This window comes from Lampris incognitus, chromosome 5, assembly GCF_029633865.1.
Source record: "Lampris incognitus isolate fLamInc1 chromosome 5, fLamInc1.hap2, whole genome shotgun sequence".
Classification (NCBI taxonomy): Eukaryota; Metazoa; Chordata; class Actinopteri; order Lampriformes; family Lampridae; genus Lampris; species Lampris incognitus.
In genome coordinates, this window is record NC_079215.1 from 53,921,698 (window position 1) to 53,941,825 (window position 20,128).

At 48.8% G+C, this 20,128-nt stretch overlaps 1 protein-coding gene across 1 annotated transcript in view; it reads right to left on the reverse strand.

Annotated features, from left to right (window-relative positions):
- Positions 1–20,128, reverse strand: part of slit2 (slit homolog 2 (Drosophila)) — a 91,050-nt gene that overhangs the window by 16,751 nt on the left and 54,171 nt on the right. Inside the window, 20 exon segments of the mRNA XM_056280561.1 lie at positions 1,050–1,147; positions 1,762–1,886; positions 2,532–2,564; positions 2,867–3,030; positions 3,378–3,449; positions 3,758–3,829; positions 4,095–4,166; positions 5,330–5,398; positions 6,349–6,481; positions 7,291–7,457; positions 7,904–8,047; positions 8,215–8,358; positions 8,724–8,798; positions 9,095–9,245; positions 14,396–14,419; positions 15,063–15,226; positions 15,879–16,022; positions 17,237–17,308; positions 19,708–19,732; positions 19,735–19,778. Of these exon segments, the coding sequence (XP_056136536.1) occupies positions 1,050–1,147; positions 1,762–1,886; positions 2,532–2,564; positions 2,867–3,030; positions 3,378–3,449; positions 3,758–3,829; positions 4,095–4,166; positions 5,330–5,398; positions 6,349–6,481; positions 7,291–7,457; positions 7,904–8,047; positions 8,215–8,358; positions 8,724–8,798; positions 9,095–9,245; positions 14,396–14,419; positions 15,063–15,226; positions 15,879–16,022; positions 17,237–17,308; positions 19,708–19,732; positions 19,735–19,778 (1,992 nt within the window).

The window sequence follows — 20,128 nt, forward strand, 5'->3', positions numbered from 1 at the left end:
CACACAAACACACACACACATAAAACTCGTAGCTGCAAGATTTGCTCCATTCGCCGTGGAGTCATTATTCTTTTGATGTAAGCGTGCCTCAAGTCTATAACTACTACTCTAGTTGATTACACACACACACACACACACACACACACACACACCACACACACACGGAGCAGCATATTATCAGCTTAATAAAGAGCTCTTATGCGGCACACGCTCAGGTGGATTAATATCTCATTATATAGTCAACAACAGCTCTCCAGTATGAATATTTAACCACCGCCACCAGAGAAGACGGGGGGGGGGGGGGAGGAGAGAAGGAGGCCAGGGGAAGAAAGTGAGCGAGAAACAGACTGGAGGAGAAATGTGAGATAGGGAGGCAGAGACGGGGGATAGAGACTAAAAGACTGCGTGAAAGACAAAGGGAACAGGGAGAGAGAGAGAAAGAAGAGAAAAGCAGAGAGAGAGAGAAAAGCAAAGAGAGAGAAGAGAAATGTAGGGAGAGAGGGAGGGAGAGAGAGAGAGAGGGAGCGAGAAAGCCAGACAGACTGGGAGGAAGGAGGCATCAGGCTCATCTGAGTGGGTGTTTCTAATCTGTTTGGAAATTGCAGATATCCATAGCACCCCCCTCACCCCCAGAATACGTTAAGACTAAACAGTTAGTGGAAGAATTGGCTCCTGTCCCAGTGCTGCTGGCCACCTTCCAGGCAAGCAGCAGACACAACTGATCCTCCAGCCCAACCGTTTCCTCACTTCCTTCCCTCATTAGGCGAGGAAATGCCACTAATGAACACATCCTATGGATGTGTACGCATCACCTCCTTGCTGCTCCTGCTCTTCTTTTATTCATAACTGGTCACGACAACCCGGTGTGATGGAGCTAATCATCCTGATTATGTGCTTCTACGTAGGCCTGTTGCATGTGTTTGTAATGTGAAGTGTTTGCAACGTGTGTGCGGGCATACGTGTGTGTACCTGGACAGTACATCCAGTCTGTGTGTGTGTGTGTGTGTGTGCGTGTGTTTGTGTGTACATGAGATATGAGTGTCTCTTACCAAAAGTTGCTTTCTACGCCTTCCTTCAGGTGGCAGGTGCCGCTGTTCTGGCATGGGTTACTGATACAGGCGTGGATTGGCTCCTCACAGTTCTGGCCCTAAACACACACACACACACACACACACACACAAGTAAAAAAGAAAATGATCATTTTTTGCAGTGTCACCCGAGTGCTAAAATCGTAGCTATGAAAAAATGTATTTATATTTCACGATTTTCTTGCTGGTTTATACAGTGTAGGGTGTATGTGTGTTTGCTTTTCATGTCGGTCGCTTTTCTTTTCCCCCCCCTTTTTTCTCCCGATCCGGCCAATTACCCCACTCTTCCGAGCCGTCCTGGTCGCTGCTCCACCCCCTCTGCCGATCCGGGGAGGGCTGCGGACTACCACCTGCCTCCTCCGATACATGTGGAGTCGCCGGCTGCTTCTTTTCACCTGACAGTGAGGAGTTTCGCCAGGGGGACGTAGCGCGTGGGAGGATCACGCTACTCCCCCCAGTTCCCCCTCCCCTCTGAACAGGCGCCCGCGACTGACCAGAGGAGGCGCTAGTGCAGCGACCAGGACACATACCCACATCTGGCTTCCCTCCCGCAGACACGCCCAATTGTGCTGGAGGTAACACGGGGATTCAAACTGGTGATCCCTGTGTTGGTAGGCAACAGAATAGACCGCCACGCCAGTCGGACGCCCCGCGCCAGTCGTTCTGACTTCACCTTGAATCCATAGGGGCAGGAGCAGCGGTAGAAGTCCACGGGATCGTTGGAGCAGGTGCCGTCGTTCTTGCAGGGGCTGGACAGGCAGGGGTCACACTTGGCCTGGATATTCAAGTCCACTGGGCCTGTATGGGACACACGCACCCGTCACAGAAGGAAGACCTACAGCATAGTGTACAATGTGGACTAATAGGAGTTAAGTGGAGCCAAAATATACGAGTTTACACAAGTCATAGCACACTGTCAAGGACCCACAAAAACAACCCCTATACAACAGAGAAAGGTTGCTGGGTTGTCTCATTGTCTGCTACACATTACAGTGCATTACGTGAAGACGGAAAATCTGCCTTCCTGTGAAGTTTGTTGTTGGGAATAATCGGTGGTCGATTGCAGAGACAACAGACCGGTCTGTGATATAACCTTTCACTATATCATAATGTAAAGGAAACAGAATAGAAATAGAATAGAAATCTGGAGTTGGCACTACAGTAAAGGCAGCAGGTGGGTCGAAGGTCTGCTGCTGGCAAGAAGAAGAAGAAGATGCAAGTTTCTCTTTGTGGGACCTTGACAACATAAAAGAGCAACATGTTCCTAGAATACGGGATACATCAATGCAGGTCCACACCATTAGGGTTGATAGGGGGAAAAAGGAGGTGCATGTTGATCAGGGTCAAAGTTCAAAGGATTGGGATAGCGGGGCTGGGACTGTCTCGGGTACCTGGGGCGGGCAGGCTAAAGAGGTATTATAGGGATGTGATTGGTTACTTTACCTGGCACAAGAAAACCACAAGGCCCGGGGACTTCTACAACGCGTCAGTCAGATTAGGTTAAAAATGAATCTTAGTAACGTGTTCATAATTCATGTATTACTGGATCACATTGTCTCACTTTATCAATATTCAGTGGCTACTTGTGGTCCCTTCTAGGGGTGCTAAGGAAGAGTGTGTTGCATATCTGGTCATGCTATATAGCAGTAGCGGTGTATGAAATGAAATATGTATGTTTGTGTGCGCAGGTGCATGCATATATGCATATATGTGTGTGTCTGTACGTGCATACATGTGTTTACAGGTATACGTTTCTGTTGGTGAGTTAGTCTAATTACCTGTGCAGGTGAACTTCTTAGAGGGCGTGGTTAGCAGGAGTTTGTCGGTCATGTCGCCGGGCCCGGTACACCGGGCGATACCAGGCTCCTTGTACCCGCTCTTCACCCAGTCGGACAGCCACTGCATGTGGCAGTCGCAGTACAGCGGGTTCGCACCCAGGGCGCTGCCAGGGGGACCGCAGGAGGGAGGGGAGGAAATACGCAGGCGACAAAGTCAGCGATATAAACAGATGCGGGATAAATAAGAATGAGCTGGGGGGAGGAAGGGGTTCAGCCCAGACCCATTCCAGAAAAGTGCCTTGCCAAACAGACATTTGCTTTTTGATGCAAAGAAAAGCTTTCTTTCTTTCTTTGTCATGATAATGTGGTTTTTTTTCTTCTCAATTCTATATTGTGAATGTGCAGAGACCTCTGTCACCGAATAAGAAAGAGAGAGATGTGAATAGTGTTGTGATGGGCTGTGTGCCTGTGTGTGTGTGTGTGTGTGTGCCTGTGTGTGTGTGCCACTCACAGGTGGGACAGCGACGACAGGTCTTTGAAGGCTCCCTCTGGTATCACAGATATATCGTTACCATGCAGAGATCTACAAAGTGCAAGAAAGATTGCAAGAAAGAAAAGGAAAGAAAGGAAGAAATGATGAAAGAAAAAAAAAAGAAAGAAAGAAATGAAGAAAGAAAGAAAGAAAAAAAAGCAGAAGAAAAATGAAAGACCAGGGAAAGAGAGAAGCAGAGTGCATACAAAAAAGGGCAAAAGCGAAAAGAAAAGAAAAGAAGAAGCGAAAAGGAAGAGAAGCAGCTGCGTTACTTGTCTGACATCACTGTGTGTGACTAATGGCTCGCCATAAGAGTTTCTCAGCTACACAACCTTTAAAATGTCAGCATAGACACTCACAGCAGGCGTAGCGACTTCAGTCCATCGAAGGCCCTCACGGGGATGCACCGCAGTCGGTTGTAGCTCAGAATTCTTAACACACACACACACACGCACACACACACACACACACACAGTAAACACGTTAGCATGGGTGGAGGACTGCAGAGGGATCTGCTCCAGACTTCAAATGCAGCACGTCATTCATCACATCGCACGATCGTGCCCATTCTGTTTAGCAAAGCAGTCAAGCAAACACTGACCCCTCACCGCACTCGCCTGGCACACACACACACACACACACACACACACACAACCACACACACACACCCACAGAGCGATGTAAAGCCAGACTCACAGGGTAAGCAGCTCGGACATATTACTGAGGCTGTGGTTGGACAAGGTGCTGATCTGGTTGTTACTCAAGTCGCTGCAAAGGAAACCACAACAGATACATAAAACACACACAGTACACACTGCTGCAAACATCAATCCGTGCACAGACTCATATACACACTTATGCAAACGCGCATAGTTGCATAAGTGCGCGCGCACACGCACACACACAAACAGGCTACTTCGTCTGCTGTATATGATGTTTTTTGGATGTTGTTCTTTGCACAACTTTCTCATTATGTCTGCGAATGTCCTCATTCATCCAGGTCATGGTTATCCAAAGGAATTGAATCGAGTGCAACTGGGCTTGGTATATATCCGGGAAGACGTTTCGCCGAACTGATGAAGCCTCTTGGATGAGAGGCGAAACGTCTTCACGGATAAATATATACCAAGTCCAGTTGCACTCGATTCAATTCCTTTGGATAACTTTCTCATTAGTTTACCATGTCAGGTCCTATTGCCCAAATAAGAGTCATATATCCATATATTATAAATATACTTTCATATATGATAAATATACTTCCATATATGATAAATACACTTCCATATATGATAACACACTTCCATATATGATAAATACACTTCCATATACGATAAATATACTTCCATATATGATAAATATACTTCCATATATGATAAATATACTTCCATATATGATAAACATACTTCCATATATGATAAATATACTTCCATATATGATAAATACACTTCCATATATGATAAATACACTTCCATATATGATAAATATACTTCCATATATGATAAACATACTTCCATATATGATAAATATACTTCCATATATGATAAATACACTTCCATATATGATAAATATACTTCCATATATGATAAACATACTTCCATATATGATAAATATACTTCCATATATGATAAACATACTTCCATATATGATAAAAAAAGAGTGTTATCAGACTCTTACTCAGTTAGCAATGGACAGTATAAAACACAAAGGCCAAATTGTGGTCCTATTTGAATATCTGCACTTGTAGTGTGTGTGTGTGAGAGAGAGAGAGAGAGAGAGAGAGAGAGAGAGAGAGAGAGAGAGAGAGAGAGAGAGAGAAACTGTGTGTGTGTGTGTGTGTGTGTGCATTTGTGGAAAAACTATCATTACGTGTGAAATAATTTGTGAGCGTGTGTAAGTATGTTTGTGCATGGGTGTGTGCTGATGAGACTTACATAAGTGTTAGATGCTTATAATTGGAGAGCTCCACTGGGACCTGAGTAAAGTGATTCCCGTCCAGATACCTGAGAGAGAGAGAGAGAGAGCATGAAAGAGAGGAGCGGAGGGAGGGAGGGAAAGAAAAAGAGAGAGGGAAAGAGACAGGTCCATGCATAAATACAGAAATAAAGAAGATGGAAGCAGTGTTACGAGACAGAGAGAGAGAGCGAGACAGAGAGAGAGAGAGAGAGAGAGAGAGAGAGCGAAACAAAGTAATTTGACCATGCAGGAAATTCCTCATCTTCAGCAGTGTGAACAGTCATTACTGCCTGGGCCATAATAAACAATGGAGTTTAATATCCCCACAGGCACTCTAATGTACTCTCTCTCTCCCTTGCTCACTCGCCCACTCTCTCTGTCACACACACACTCACACCGGAGCTGCTAAGATCCTATTCCTGGTGTTGCGTGACAGTCTGCTATTAATTCGGGGGTCTTAATTAAGTCTTTGTTAATATTGGAGGGAAGTATGCTCCGTCCAGGAGAAAATGTCACTGATGGAAAACAGTTTAGTCTAGCCATGTGTACGCTGCTTAATCTAGAGCTAATATTTTCTGCCCCTCTGGGATTACGTGCCAGTTTTTTAGCATCCGTGTGCGAATATTGTGTTTCCATAATGAGTAGGTCATTGCAAAAAATATACTCCATGCTTTCTGATGTGTTCACTTGTATTAACTACCAAAATATAGCCTACAGTTTATTTCATTATTTTACCACGCACCTCAGCTTTTATTCGCACGTTCAACGCTTGACACAATTTGTGCTGCTACAATGCTAACCGCCGTAGCGGTCCTCCACCTTGCACCCTATCGATCTTTAAAGCTTCATACGGTGCTGTGTGATTTATCGGTGCGAATTTATCGATGACTCGGGTGGAGGGTCAGCGTGGCAGCGAGGTGAAGAGTGGGCCGTGAACAATGGCTTCGCTGCTGTACTTCGCTCGTAAAATGTGTGGTTGCAGCCCGCGTTGACTTACAGCTCAGTGGTCTCCTTGGGGAGGCCTTTAGGGAGGGCAGTTAGGCCCTTGTTGCTGCAGCGCACCACCGTGTCCAGGCAGGAGCACTCTGCAGGGCACCTCAGCACCGGAGAGCAGCTGTTCTCGTTGTTACCTGGGGAGGACGGACGGACGGATGGAAGAGAAGGCAGGAAAGAAGAGGAGAACGGAAATCAGGATGGAGAAGGAGAAGGAGAGAGAGAGGTGGTGGAAGGAAAACAAACTAAATGGGTCAAGAGTTATGCTAGAACCTGAACGCTCGTTTATAAACCAGTCTGATTTAGTTCAAAGACCCTCCCCAACAGTCGTCCCCGGCCCGTTTTCCAATTGTCCCGCATCCTTTTCTTTTTTTTTATCCCTCCCCTCTTCTCCCCAATTGTACTTGGCCAATTACCCTATTTTCCCAGCCGTCCCGGCCGCTGCTCCACCCCCTCTGCCGATCCGTGGAGGGCTGCAGACTACCACATGCCTCCTCCCATACATGTGGAGTCACCAGCCGCTTCTTTTCACCTGACAGTGAGGAGTTTCGCCAGGGGTACGTAGCGCACGGGAGGATCACGCTATTCCCCCCCCAGTCCCCCAAACAGGCGCCTCGACCGACCAGACGAGGCGCTAGTGCAGCCCACATACGGCTTCCCACCCACAGACACGGTCAATTGTGTCTGCAGGGATGCCCAACCAATCCGGAGGTAACACGGGGATTTGAACCAGCGATCCCCATGTTGGTAGGCAATAGAATAGACCGCCACACTACCCGGACGCCCTGATTGCATGTTGTTCTAAAAACAAGACTTTTGCGTGTGCCAAAAAATAACGCATACCAAAACAAAACAAACAAGCAAGCAAAAGAATCCAAGCTGTCCGCTGTAGAGGCCAGCTGTGTCTCAGAGTATCATGAGCGAAACAGGTATGTGCTGGTCTAACCGTCATCACAGGCGAAGTCCTGGACGGCCACGTCCTGGATGGGGATCTCCTTCAGGAAGTAAGGACTCTGGCAGCGCGGGTTCCCCGTTACAATCCGCTTCCTCCTCAGCCAATCGCCGAGCCAGGCCAGATGACAGTTACAGTTGAAGGGATTGGCTAGAAGGTTCCTGGGCACAGGAGGGGGGGGGGGGCAGAGGGGATTGAAAACACAAGCTGGTGGTTCGCAAAAAAGCCAGAGTCGAGCAAACACGGGCCACAAATACCCTCCCTAAATCATCTTTCTTTTATTTGTTCAATCGATGCTAATCCTTGGGGGGAGCAACGTTAACCTTGTGCCGAGTCCACCTCCGTTCACTGGAATTTCACCTGCACTACATTAAGGAAGTGAAAACAAAATAAATATTTTCTTCTGTCTGACTTTGGCAGTGGGGAAGACTCTCCTCAGGTGTTTAATGTATTTAGGAAGAGAAAGAAAACATGGAGGGCCAGCGGCTATGTTCGAAAGTCACGGCAGCAAGGACTTGAACACACATTGCATATGAAAGCTGTATGGTATGCAATGGCGCCTAGCAAAAGTGTTATTGTGTGTGTGGGTGTGTGTGTGTGTACTTACAGTGTAGACAGGGAGTGCAATGTGTCAAAAGCCCCCGGGTTCATGGAGGTAATCTGGTTGTCATAGAGCGATAAGAGACGCACCGAGCTCAGCCCCACGAAGCTGCTGTTGCTCACACAGCTTATACGGTTACTCCTTAGCATCCTGCACACACGCACACACAAATCAGAGCTAATTCATTCAGCAGGAAAATGTGCCTGCGAGCGATTCAGTTTTGCATATTGCATGCACATTTTTCCCTGATAATGGGATTGCACATATACGTATACATGTATTGAAGTGTGTGCGCGTGCACATGTGTGTACACCCACAGTGTGCGGAGGCCACTGAGCCCCTTCAGCATGCGGTGGTGTACGTTCTCCAGCCTGTTGGAGGTCAAAATCAGCTCGTTGACCCCCGCGGCCCCTTCAAACGTCCCCTCCTCGATGTCGGTAATGCGATTGTTGCTCAGGTTGCTGCAGACGAGAGAGGGGGCAGCAAACACAACAGGGGGAGCGAGAGAGAGGTGGAAGGAGGGAGTGAGGAAAAAAACAAAATAAAGAAGGAAAGAAGAGAGAAGGATGTAAAAATGGGAGGGCAAGCGAGGGGGTATAGGAAGGGGAAACGGCAGGGATTGGGGGAAAAACCCTCAGTAAAGAGAAAGAAAGGAGGAGGAGAAGGCGAGGAGGGAGAGAGAGGAGAACCAAATAGCGTAAGAGACAAAGGAAATGCATTATTATGAAAGGGTTTTCTCTGCCCCTCTCGGACATTTCGCTGCATGACCTGCGCACGACTTCCTGACTGTTTTATCCCCTCTTCATCTGCATCATGTCTCACTTACATCTTCCTCAGCTGAGGTAGCTTCTTGAAGATCCCCGTCGCTTCCAGCACAGCAAACTCGTTGTTGTTCAGACGCCTTTCACCGGACAGGCGGGGGTAGACACATCCACAGGTAGTCAGAGAGAAGGGGGGGAAGAGAGAGAGGGGAGAGAGACAAAGAGAGAGAGCGAGAGAGAGACAGATAGGAGCGGAGAGAGAGAGAGAGAGCAAGAGAGACAATGAGAGAGGGAGAGAGAGAGAGAGAGAGGAGAGAGATATGGTGAGACTTCATCCTCTTATTGGTGTGCACGCACACACACACACACACACATGCACAACTGCACAGGTAAAATCCTGGCACACAAGCGTCAGCATGGCTGTGGTGCGACTCACAGTTCGGCAGTGTACTGGGGGATGTGGTCGGGTATCTTGGTGAGTTTTTGGTTGGAGCAGTCGACGGTGGTGCCCTCACAGCGGCATTTCTCGGGGCAGGCTAGGTCGGCGAAACAGTCCCCTCCCAGCTTGCTGCGGTAGTCCTCCGTACCTGGCCACAACCAGAACCACAGCGTGAGCAAACACCGTCACTCTTGAGACGCCGGCAGCTGTCGGACGGCTGCCGTTGCTTCTAGGGCAAAAGACGGCAGGCGGCCGGTGCAAAGGCTGTGACAGAAGGGGACAATGCTGAGGAAGAGTACGGTAGATGGGCTGTGCTATCGACCCTACGGGCGGGAAGGTAGGTCAAATTGGCGGCAAAAGTGAATATGGTTTAGATGTTCAGGTGAGGTGGTGGTGTTTTGCAGTATCATCCATCTGCACCTCTTCAGAATGTTGCCCGTATGTATCAGAGCCTCCACATGACGACTGCACGTGACACATGGGAATCACACGCACACACACACACACACACACGGGACACACTCAGTGACGTGTTTTCAGTCCTGTCGGACTGCAACGCGTCTGTTAGCATTAAAGCTGCTACGAGGAGTTTCGGATTGTGTTTACTTCGTGCACAAAAGCGGCAGTGTTTTGTGGAAGAACGACTTCATCTTGCCCTTCTGTCGTGAAGATCTGCACCCCCCCCCCCCCCGCCGCCGCCCGTGTAGCTGGTGCACTTGTTTTGAGAAGGAAGACCGACAGATGAGAGACGCGGCGGTGTTTTGGAAAATCCGGCGTAAGACACACAACACTGAGGTAAAGGATCTCTCATTGCGGTGACGCAGCCTGTTTGTGTGCCTTAAATCGTTCCGTCAGATGTCGTGAGGACGCCAGCGTGGACAAAGTCATTCTGAATCATTATAGAGCAACATCCAACCTTCTCGCTGACGGTTGTGTTTGCTTACGTTGATCGAATAGGGGCACCAAAGTTAAATTCCATCCATCCATCCATTCATCGATCGATCGATCCATCCATCCAAAACCGCTAATCCTGCTCTCAGGGTCGCGGGGATGCTGGAGCTTATCCCAGTCATCGGGCGGCAGGCGGGGAGACATCCTGGACAGGCTGCCAGTCCATTACAGGCCCCCACACACACACACACACACACATTCTCACCTAGGGACAAATTAGTGCGGCCGATTCACCTGACCTGCATGTCTTCGGACTGTGGGAGGAAACCCACGCAGACACGGGGAGAACATGCAAACTCCACACATGAGGACGACCCCCAAGGTCGGACTACCCCGGGGCTCGAACCCAGGACCTTCTTGCTGTGAGGCGACCGCGCTAACCACCGCGCTAACTAACCACCGCGCTAGCCAACTCCGAGCGAGGACACTGACTGTGGATTCCCTGTGCTACTACTGTCTCCCGTCGCCACGTGCTACAAAAATTAAATTAAGACTGAAAATCGGGGTGAAAACCTCCTTGTAGCAGCTTTGAATGACAATCACGACAGCATAAAGAATGTGATCACCATGTAGCAAAAGCGCATACACCTCCCCAGACAGACAGTGATGCTCATAATGCAGCATACCATGCAGGCACACAGGCATAGACACACACACAGACACACAAGACAGACACACACACACACACACACACGCGCGCACACACAGGTAGCAGAGGCGACAGGAGTTTGCTGTCTCTTGTGTCCTGTCCATGCTGTAGGGTTGCGCAGGGCCGTTCCATGGTGCTTGACAGAACCATGTTCCACTATAGGAACCTGGCAGCCACATGGTTAGATCAAGCACAAAGGAACAACCTGCTCACTCACTGCTCCTCCGACGGAACAAAGGGATGGGATGGACAGAGGGGGAGGAGGAGGGAAGGAGGCACAAGGCTGAAGAGATAGATGGTGGGGGGGGGGGGAGAGGTGGGCTGATTTTGGCGTAAGGAGATTACTGGATCGGGTTGGCTGAAGACAGAGAGACATACAAGGACAGGGGGAATTAGGGACCGAGGGACAGAACGGGGGTGGGGGGGGGGTTGAGGGTAAGACGAGTGTAAGATCAGCCTCGAGACAGTCTGGATGGGGTGAATGGAGGTTGCCGAGGTGACGGGAGGGAAATAAAGGCAGGGATGGAGGAGGGAGAGAAACTGGAGCATCTAAAGGAGAGTTATTTCTAAAGGTAAAGCACATCGTCAGTGGACACAGAGGAACAGTTCTGGTTAGAGACAGTACAGGAGTAGGAGGAGACTTACAGCAGCACCGAAGGCAAGAGAAGCACTGATTTCTAGTATACACAATATACTTAAGCACGCACACACACGCACACACACACACACACACACAGGTATGACTGCAAGCACATACATTTTGTTGTGTGTGTACACACATACACAGGTATGACTGCAAGCACATACATTTTGTTGTGTGTGTACACACATACACAACAAAAACCACACACACACACACACACACTCAGACACACACAGATGTATGCAGTACAAATACAGCACATATGAATCATCGTGTGGTATGATACACGATACGTTTCCTGGACCTTTTTTCTTTTGCGTTTTCGTAAACAGACAAGAGGAGTCACAGAGGTCAAAGGTCACTGCGCTAGAAGGAAGGAAGGAAGGAAGGAAGGTCGGACCAGGTCGGGGGGGCCAGAGGGGTAAGAGGGTCAGAGATGAGGGGGAGAGTGTGTTGGTTTTGTGTTACTTACAGCCAACATGGTGTACTCCTGAGTGTGTGAGAGAGGCATTAGGAAAAAGAAGAAGGTATTTCACTCTTTTATTTGAAAAAAAAATGGGGAAGGGGGGGGGGGATGTGAAACTTGCTATTTTTGTGGATAATCCCCGGGCAGTGACTCATTAATGGGTGTAATGGCTCGTGAGAAAGTGAGAATGGTGCTGACACAACGGGACATTTGGTGAGGGCAGCCAGCCTGCTTTGCTCAGAGCTAGACTGGTAATAAGGTGTCTCTGGACAGCCAGGTGACAAAAAGGATGGACAGACACACAAAATACCTGAAAGTTTAACATTCATTAAATGTTGCCGTGTGTATTCTGTGGCCAAAAGAAGAAAAAAAAAAGCAGCAAATACTCACTAGTTCAACCAGGAGAGATTTAAAAATAATGATGTACTTGACAACAAATAAATAAATAATATCCATCCATTATCCAAACCACTTATCCTGCTCTCAGAGTCGTGGGGATGCCGGAGCCTATCCCAGCAGTCACTGGGCGGCAGGTGGGGAGACACCCTGGACAGGCCGCCAGGCCATCACACAGGGCCCACACACACACACACACACACACACACACACACACATTCACAACCAGGGGCAATTTAGTATGGCCAATTCACCTGACCTACGTGTCTTTGGACTGTGGCAGGAAACCGGAGGAAACCCACACAGACACGGGGAGGACATGCAAACGACCCGGGGCGACCCCCCAAGGTTGGACTACCCCGGGGCTCGAACCCGGAACCTTCTTGCTGTGAGGCGACCACACTAACCACTGCGCTACCATGCCGCCCCTCGTGGTAATAAACAATATATATTTTTTTTTAATGTACGTGATACTATGAGCCTCCTCACAGTGATGTTGATGTGAAATGAACGCTTTTCCAAAAGAAAAAAGAAAGATCCGCTGGCACGAGTCCAGTCCTGCCCAGCTCTGATCTAGTCGGCGTATCGGGAGCCCAGGACCACTTGTTCTCAGATAAACATTAGTTTAATGAAAAATAAACCGCAGGATCTCAAAAGAGCACACTATGAAACGAGGGACTCTGAGCAAATGAAAACGCGCAGATTGTATAACTACAGATCCGGAATTAGATAGCATGGGTGGTACAAGGAATAGATCATATTTATTCAACGATTCAACCGCAAATGGTCCTAAATTATTCAACTTCGCCCCATATGTGGTATCTGGGCTTTGAAACGGCACTCCCATGAGCTTCACAGGGAGCTAATGACTGCAGTGCACACACACACACACATACACACACACAGTCTCTCGCTCACTCTCTCTCTCTCTCTCTCTCGCTCGCCGCCACACACACCGTGTCTTGCTCCCATGCACACGCCGACTCCTCCGTGCGCTGCAGTATTAATGACCGCCTTTAGCCCTACGTCTGATCTCATATGCATGTTTCATTTACATATATCCCAGCAGCCCTCCGAGCGCCGTAACTCTGACCTTTTGATGTTGTGCAGTGGGTGAAGCAGACAAAGACGCTTGCAGACACAGGCTCAGACATTAGCTATCATTAGAGGTACTAAGAAGCGAGAAGGACTTATATCACAAGGCGTCTCCGTGAGCGTTATGCAAATGCGGAGTCACTGACAGCGGGACACCCGGAGACGAGCGAGCCGAAACTGGCCTGAGCTTGTGAGTCTATTGTTTATTCGCTCTCGGTAAAGCGAGCGCCTTGGCGTCACGGTGGCTCATGCGGGGTTAGGCCCGACGGCAACGTCCCGGGTTCGAATCTGGGTTTGCCTTCGCCTTACTCTCGTCACCCTGCGGTTCCTGTCTGTCTCTACTGTCATGTCAAACAAACACTAAAAACGGCGATACACATCATTAGACAAAAGCAAAAGAAGGGGCGTCCGGGTAGCGTAGCGGTCTATTCCGTTGCCTACCAACAGGGGGATCGTTGGTTCGAGTCCCCGTGTTACCTCCGGCTTGGTCGGGCATCCCTACCGACACAATTGGCTGTGTCTGCGGGTGGGGAGCCGGATGTATGTGTCCTAGTTGCTGCACTAGCGCCTCCTTTGGTTGATCAGGGCGCCTGTTTGGGGGGGGGGGGGGCGTTATTCGTCCCCCTGGCAAAACACCTCACTGCCAGGTGAAAAGAAGCGGCTGGCGACTCCACATGTATCGGAGGAGGCATGTGGTAGTCTGCAGCCCTCCCCGGATCGGTAGAGGGGGTGGAGCAGCAACTGGGATGGCTCGGAAGAGTGGGGTAATTGGCCAAGTACAACCGGGGAGAAAAAAATCCACAAAAAAAAAAAAAAAGAAGAGCAAAAGTGAGTTACCATTGACAAACGCCCGGCGGGCGAACACGAGTGTGGTATCTGTCGACAGATTGATACCAGATGCTAGATTTAAACGCATGTCGGTGCAGAGGAGATTAAACAGCGTTAAACCATCTCAAAGCATTCTGCGGCGTTTCACACCTTCGCCAAGCTAAGTGCGGTGAGAGTATGTGAGTTTGTGAAGTGCCAGCCTCAAGTGTTTAGACACAGTGTCTCACACAACACACACACACACACACACACATGCTGCATGTACGATACCTGGGATGAAATACTGTTCTCTAGCTGGAGGGGAGAGAGAGAAAGAGAACCGAGGAGCGTGAAAAACCGCCAACAAAGGCAAAGTATTGTGTCGTGTGGATGTATGTCATATGTGTATGCATGTTTACAAATGGTGATGACTAGGAACTGAGGTTGGTAGAGAGGCTGAGGGAGCATTCTGAGAGGAGAAACAGAATGATCACACAGAGAGGAGAGATGCTGGCCCTCAAATAGACAGCGGAGGTGTGTGTACCATAGATGAATTTCTCTCCATATGTGTATCTCTCTCTTTTGGACATGCATTGTGCAAAAGCGGTAGCCAATGTAAGAGCCATTGTCATACAGTGTCCTTTCGCATCCTATATTAGTTCTGCAAGATGTTATAGTCCTGCAAGATGCTGTAGTCCTGCAAGATATTCTAGTCCTGCAAGATGCTCTAGTCCTACAAGATATTCTAGTCCTGCAAGATGCTCTAGTCCTGCAAGATGCTCTAGTCCTGCAAGATATTCTAGTCCTGCAAGATGCTCTAAAGGATTTTCCCCTCAGACAAAGCAACACTTTAACAATAGCAGAATTAAAATGACAGAAGTTGATTTCTATAGTAGCTACACCTACATGTCAGTGAGTGTGTGCGTGCGTTTGTGCATGCGTGGGTGTGTCTGTCTACCTGAGCAGCGGAACTTCTTGCTCTTGATCTGCCCAATGCGTTTGTTGGCGAGCCTTCGGGGGCTGGTGCAGCGAGCACCACTGGTCTCAATAGGGTTGTCTTGCAAGTAGTCCGCCAGCCACTTCAGATGGCAATCACAGATGAATGGATTCTGGGCCAGATGACTGAAACACACACACACGCACAAGTAGATTTACACATCAAACACACACAAGCACAGCCACACACATACACACATGCTCAACACACAAAGTAACAAGTAAACAAACACAATTCAGGCTATGGAAAAAATGTATAACTGTGTCTGTGTGTGCTTATGAAGTGGAAAATCACACACTGTCTGTTCTGTACATCTTCCCCCCCTTTATTCTCCCCAATTCTATCCAGCCAATTACCCCACTCCCCCAAGCCTTCCAGGTGGCTGCTCCTCCCCCTCTGTCGATCCGGGGAGGGCTGCAGACTACCACGTGCCTCCTCCGATACATGTGGAGTCGCCAGCCGCTTCTTTTCACCTGACAGTAAGGAGTTTCACCTTTCCCCCCCATTTCCCCCTCCCCTGCTGAACGGGCACTCCGACCGACCAGAGGAGGCGCTAGTACAGTGACCAGGACACATACCCACATCTAGCTTCCCACCCGCAGACACGGCCAATTGTGTCTGCAGGGACGCCCGACCAAGCCGGGGGCAACACGGGGATTCGAACCGGGATCCCCTGTGTTGGTAGGCAACGGAATAGACCGCCATGCTACCCGGACGCCCCAATGTTCTGCCCCTATGGACTGTCGTGCATGCAGGGCTATGTGTGCGTGCACGTACAGTGTCTGTATGGCTCTTAGTGATGAGAAGGTTCCCTTGGCGATGGTCTGGAGCTTGTTGTCATACAGGGAGAGCAGGTTGAGGTTGTGGAGATCTTGAAAGGCGTCCACGCGGAGACACGCGATCTTATTAGCATTTAACAACCTGTGAGAGAGGTGGAGAGAGAGAGGAAGAGTGTAACATAGGATTAGAGAAGGAGGGCGAGGGAGGGAAAAGACACAGAGAGAGGATAGTGGACAGTTGTAGTCAGGGGGCTCATGTTGTCTTTCCTGTACTATGTGGATGCCGTTCAGCGGAGACCGACTATATGCAGGTTTTGCCTACTTGTGGTTGTGTGTGCTTGTACTCTCTACGGAAACATGCCATGCCTAATTAAATATTCAGATGTTCAATATCCTAATACTAAGTAGATCCTCTCCCTGGATGCAGTTAGACACTTTTAGTTTATTTTCGTTCTTTAAAACGTTGTGTTTTCATGAGCGCTCCACCAAGGCACATTCCTGGTACATGAAAACATACTTGGCGATCAACACGACCTGAAATGTAACTCAGTGAAACCTGAACCGTAATCATTCTGATTCTCCAAAGAACCGAAGTGACTCTTTAAATTGTCTGTATTTTCATCAGTAGGAACGAGTTCATGGCCGAACACTTATTTTGTTGTAGTTACCATCAAGAGCATTGACGGCGGTGTGTGTGGGTGAGTGAGTGAGTGAGTGGGTGAGTGAGTGAGTGGGTGAGTGTAAGTGAGTGAGGGGGTGAATGACTGAGTGACTGAGTGAATGAGAGAGTGAGTGAGTGAATGAGAGAATGAGTGAGTGAATGAGAGTGAGTGAGTGTGTGAGTGGTTAATTGAATGAGAGAGTGAATGAGTGGGTGAGTAAGTGAGTGAGTGAGTGAGTGGGTGGGTGAGTGTATGTGTGAGTGAGTGAGTGGGTGGGTGAGTGTATGGGTGGGTGAGTAAGTGAGTGGGTGGGTGAGTGAGTGAGTGAGTGGGTGGGTGAGTGTATGTGTGAGTGAGTGAGTGTGTGTGTGAGCAGGTGAGTGAGTGAGAGAGTGTGTGTATGTGTGTGAGTGAGTGAGTGAGAGTGAGTGAGTGTGTGAGTGGTTAATTGAATGAGAGAGTGAGTGAGTGAGTGGGTGAGTGTATGGGTGGGTGAGTAAGTGAGTGGGTGGGTGAGTGAGTGGGTGAGTGTATGTGTGAGTGAGTGAGTGTGTGTGTGAGCAGGTGAGTGAGTGAGAGAGTATGTGTATGTGTGTGAGTGAGTGAGTGAGTGAGTGAGTGAGAGTGAGTGTGTGAGTGAGTGACAGTGTTTGTGTGTGTGAGTGATTGAGTGTGTGTGTGTGTGTGCTCTCACAGTAGCTGCAGGGAGAACAGTCCCTCAAACAGTCCCTTAGAGATCTCAGTGATCTTGTTGCCGTACAGCACTCTGTAAGGAAGACAGAACACTTTAATGAACACTCCAGCTCATCCAGCAGAGGGGCAGTAACATTACAACCTTAACACACATTAGCGATCTAAAGTCAACACCTATGCAGTACACGAACATTATGAGGAGATGACGATGTCATTTGTCATGTGCCAGAACGCCGTTTCCGAGCTTATACCGGCGCAAACATGAATCTCCATTTTCTGACAACCTACATCTCCTTCTGTGTCAAGCTGTGCTCTCGCAATGGCACCGACAATAACTTGGCCCGAGCGGGGACGGAAAATCACAGATACACAACTTTCACAAAAACATTTTAGTGGAAATCAACGCCGCGAGGCTCGCTGGATGTGCGGCGTCCCGGAATGTACACGGTCTTATCAGGACTTAGGCTCCATAAGATACATCATACCCCAGACACAAATATGTCACAACCCTGACTGTCACCGCCTTGCTCAACAAATACCTAAGGCGTACACACACGCACACACATGCACGCACACACAGATATCAGTCATTTCAACGCTCTTATGCTGAGTCGTGCTGAGTGTCTATGGGTGTGTGTGTGTTTGTGTGTGTGTGTGTGTGTGTGTAAAAGTTGTTCAGTGTGCGGAGGCTGCCGCCTGGAGACATGTGGTTTAGATCTGCTTTTATTTCACGGTGTTGAGTGGCCGTCCCAAAGAGACCCGAGGTCGGGGGGAAACACACAGATCGGTTCATTTACATCAGATACACACATAAGCATCAGCGCGCACACGGGAAAGCGGGCGTGCACGCACACGCCGCGTTCACACGGGCGTACGCAAACACAAAAAAATGAAAGGAGTCAACGCCTCATTAAAATTCTCTCTCGACAAACACTGACAAAGCACTTTCACACAACGAACACACCCTACAGTGTGACACAAAAGCCTCGCTGTATGCGTGCAAGTTTCCATTTGTATGTGTGTGTGTGTCTGTGTGTGTGTGTAAGCCTGTCCCCCTCTCTGTGTGGCGAGTGTGTAATGAGGTGGCAGAGGCCTCCATTCAGCAATTCAGCATTTATGAATTATTGACTTTGGAGAGACGAGACCTTAATATAACTCTCTCATGAAACGGGTCCACCTCTCCAGCGCCCTCCCTTCGCCTCTCTCTCTCTCTCTCTCTCTCTCTCTCTCTCTCCCTCCGTCTTCCTTCCCATGCCTCCTTCACACGCAAACAAGTCCAACCAAGCAGGGATGCGGTCCGATGAGAAACCCACCAAGAGGAAAGTGATGATCACAATAATGGGATGACTTATTGATTCCTATGGGGAGATTCCCGTCTTTGCTTAATGCCCTTCTAGCAGGGGCGCCGTATCGCCTACCATACAGTACAACCAAGGCTCAGCGTTTTCGGTTTTTACCGATTTTCACCGAAAAATACCCAGATTTTTTTAAAAGGAGCAGATTCGGTTTTAACTGATTTTCACGGATCCAAAAGTTGTTCCTGCTCGTGTGAGGTTATGTAACCGTGTCCTCTTGTGGTGAAATTCGGCATGCTGGCTGGCTTTGAAAAAGAAAAACCGAAAACGCTGAGCTTTGAGTACAACACAGTTCTTGCTCAGTAAGGGGACTGGGATTAGGGTTGTGTGAGGTCTTTCCATTTCACCATCTTTCTGAAGAAAGTACTATAAATTGGATTATGGTAGAGCTTAGCAATATACTGATGTAATATCAATATCAATAGCATGGGCTATTGTGGTCTGGCAGTTAGCACAGTTTCCTCGCAGCAAGAAGGTCCTGGGTTCGGACCCAGGCCGTCCAGGTCCTTTCGGTGCAGAGCTTGCATGTTCTCCCCGTGCCTGCGTGGGTTTCCTCACGGTGCTCCGGTTTCCTCCCACCATCAAAAAGACATGCAGGTGAGGGTACATACTCCTGCCTGTGCCCCTGAGCAAGGCAATGGAAAGAAGAATTGGAGTTGGACCCCGGGCTGGACACAGAAGCTGCCCACTACTAGCTACACAACTGCCCCCTAGTTACAGAGCTGCCCCGTTTCCGGTGTATGTGTTGGGGTGGGTTAAATGCAGAGGATCAATTTCCCCATGGGGATTAATAGAGTACATCTTAGCTTAATATTGTGATATGAGACTTATGTCAATATTGGCCTGCCCCACTTAAGGATGCTCATCATCATCACCAACCATTTGGGGTTGAACTTATTTGCCACACACACATACACACACACATGCACACACAGTGACAATATGACCCGTTGGCCTTGGGGGGGAAAAATATCGTCTCCCATGTACGCACCTGGGTGAAATTAAGGAGGAATTCAGCCGATTCAGGAGTTTCAGATGTTTCTTGTGTGCATGTCAGAGAGCTGTACCGTGTCAACATGTCTGCTCGAACATGTGTTGCTGTCAGTACAATACTCACAGAGAGTTGAGGGAGCGCAGTCCCTGAACGCATCAGCGGCCAACTCCGATATCTGGTTGTTACTCAGGTCTCTGTGGACGGGTGGAGGGAGAAAAAACACAGAAAAAGGGAGAGAGAGCGAGAGAGAGAGGAGGAGGAGGGAGACAGAGAGAGGAGAGAGAGAAGGAGGGAGACACAGTGAGAGAGAGAGTGAGTGAGTGAGAGAGGAGGGAGTAAGAGAGAGAAGAGAGGGAGTAGAAAGAAAGGGGGAGAAGGAAGGAGTAAGAGAGAGGGAGGGGGTAAGAGCGAGAGTGGGAGAAACAGGAGGGAGTAAGAAAGAGAGAGATAAAAAGAGAGAGGGAGGGGGAAGGAGGGAGCAAGAGAGAGAGAAACAGAGGAAGGAGAAAAACGAGGGAGTAAGAGAGAGAGAGAGAGAGAGAGA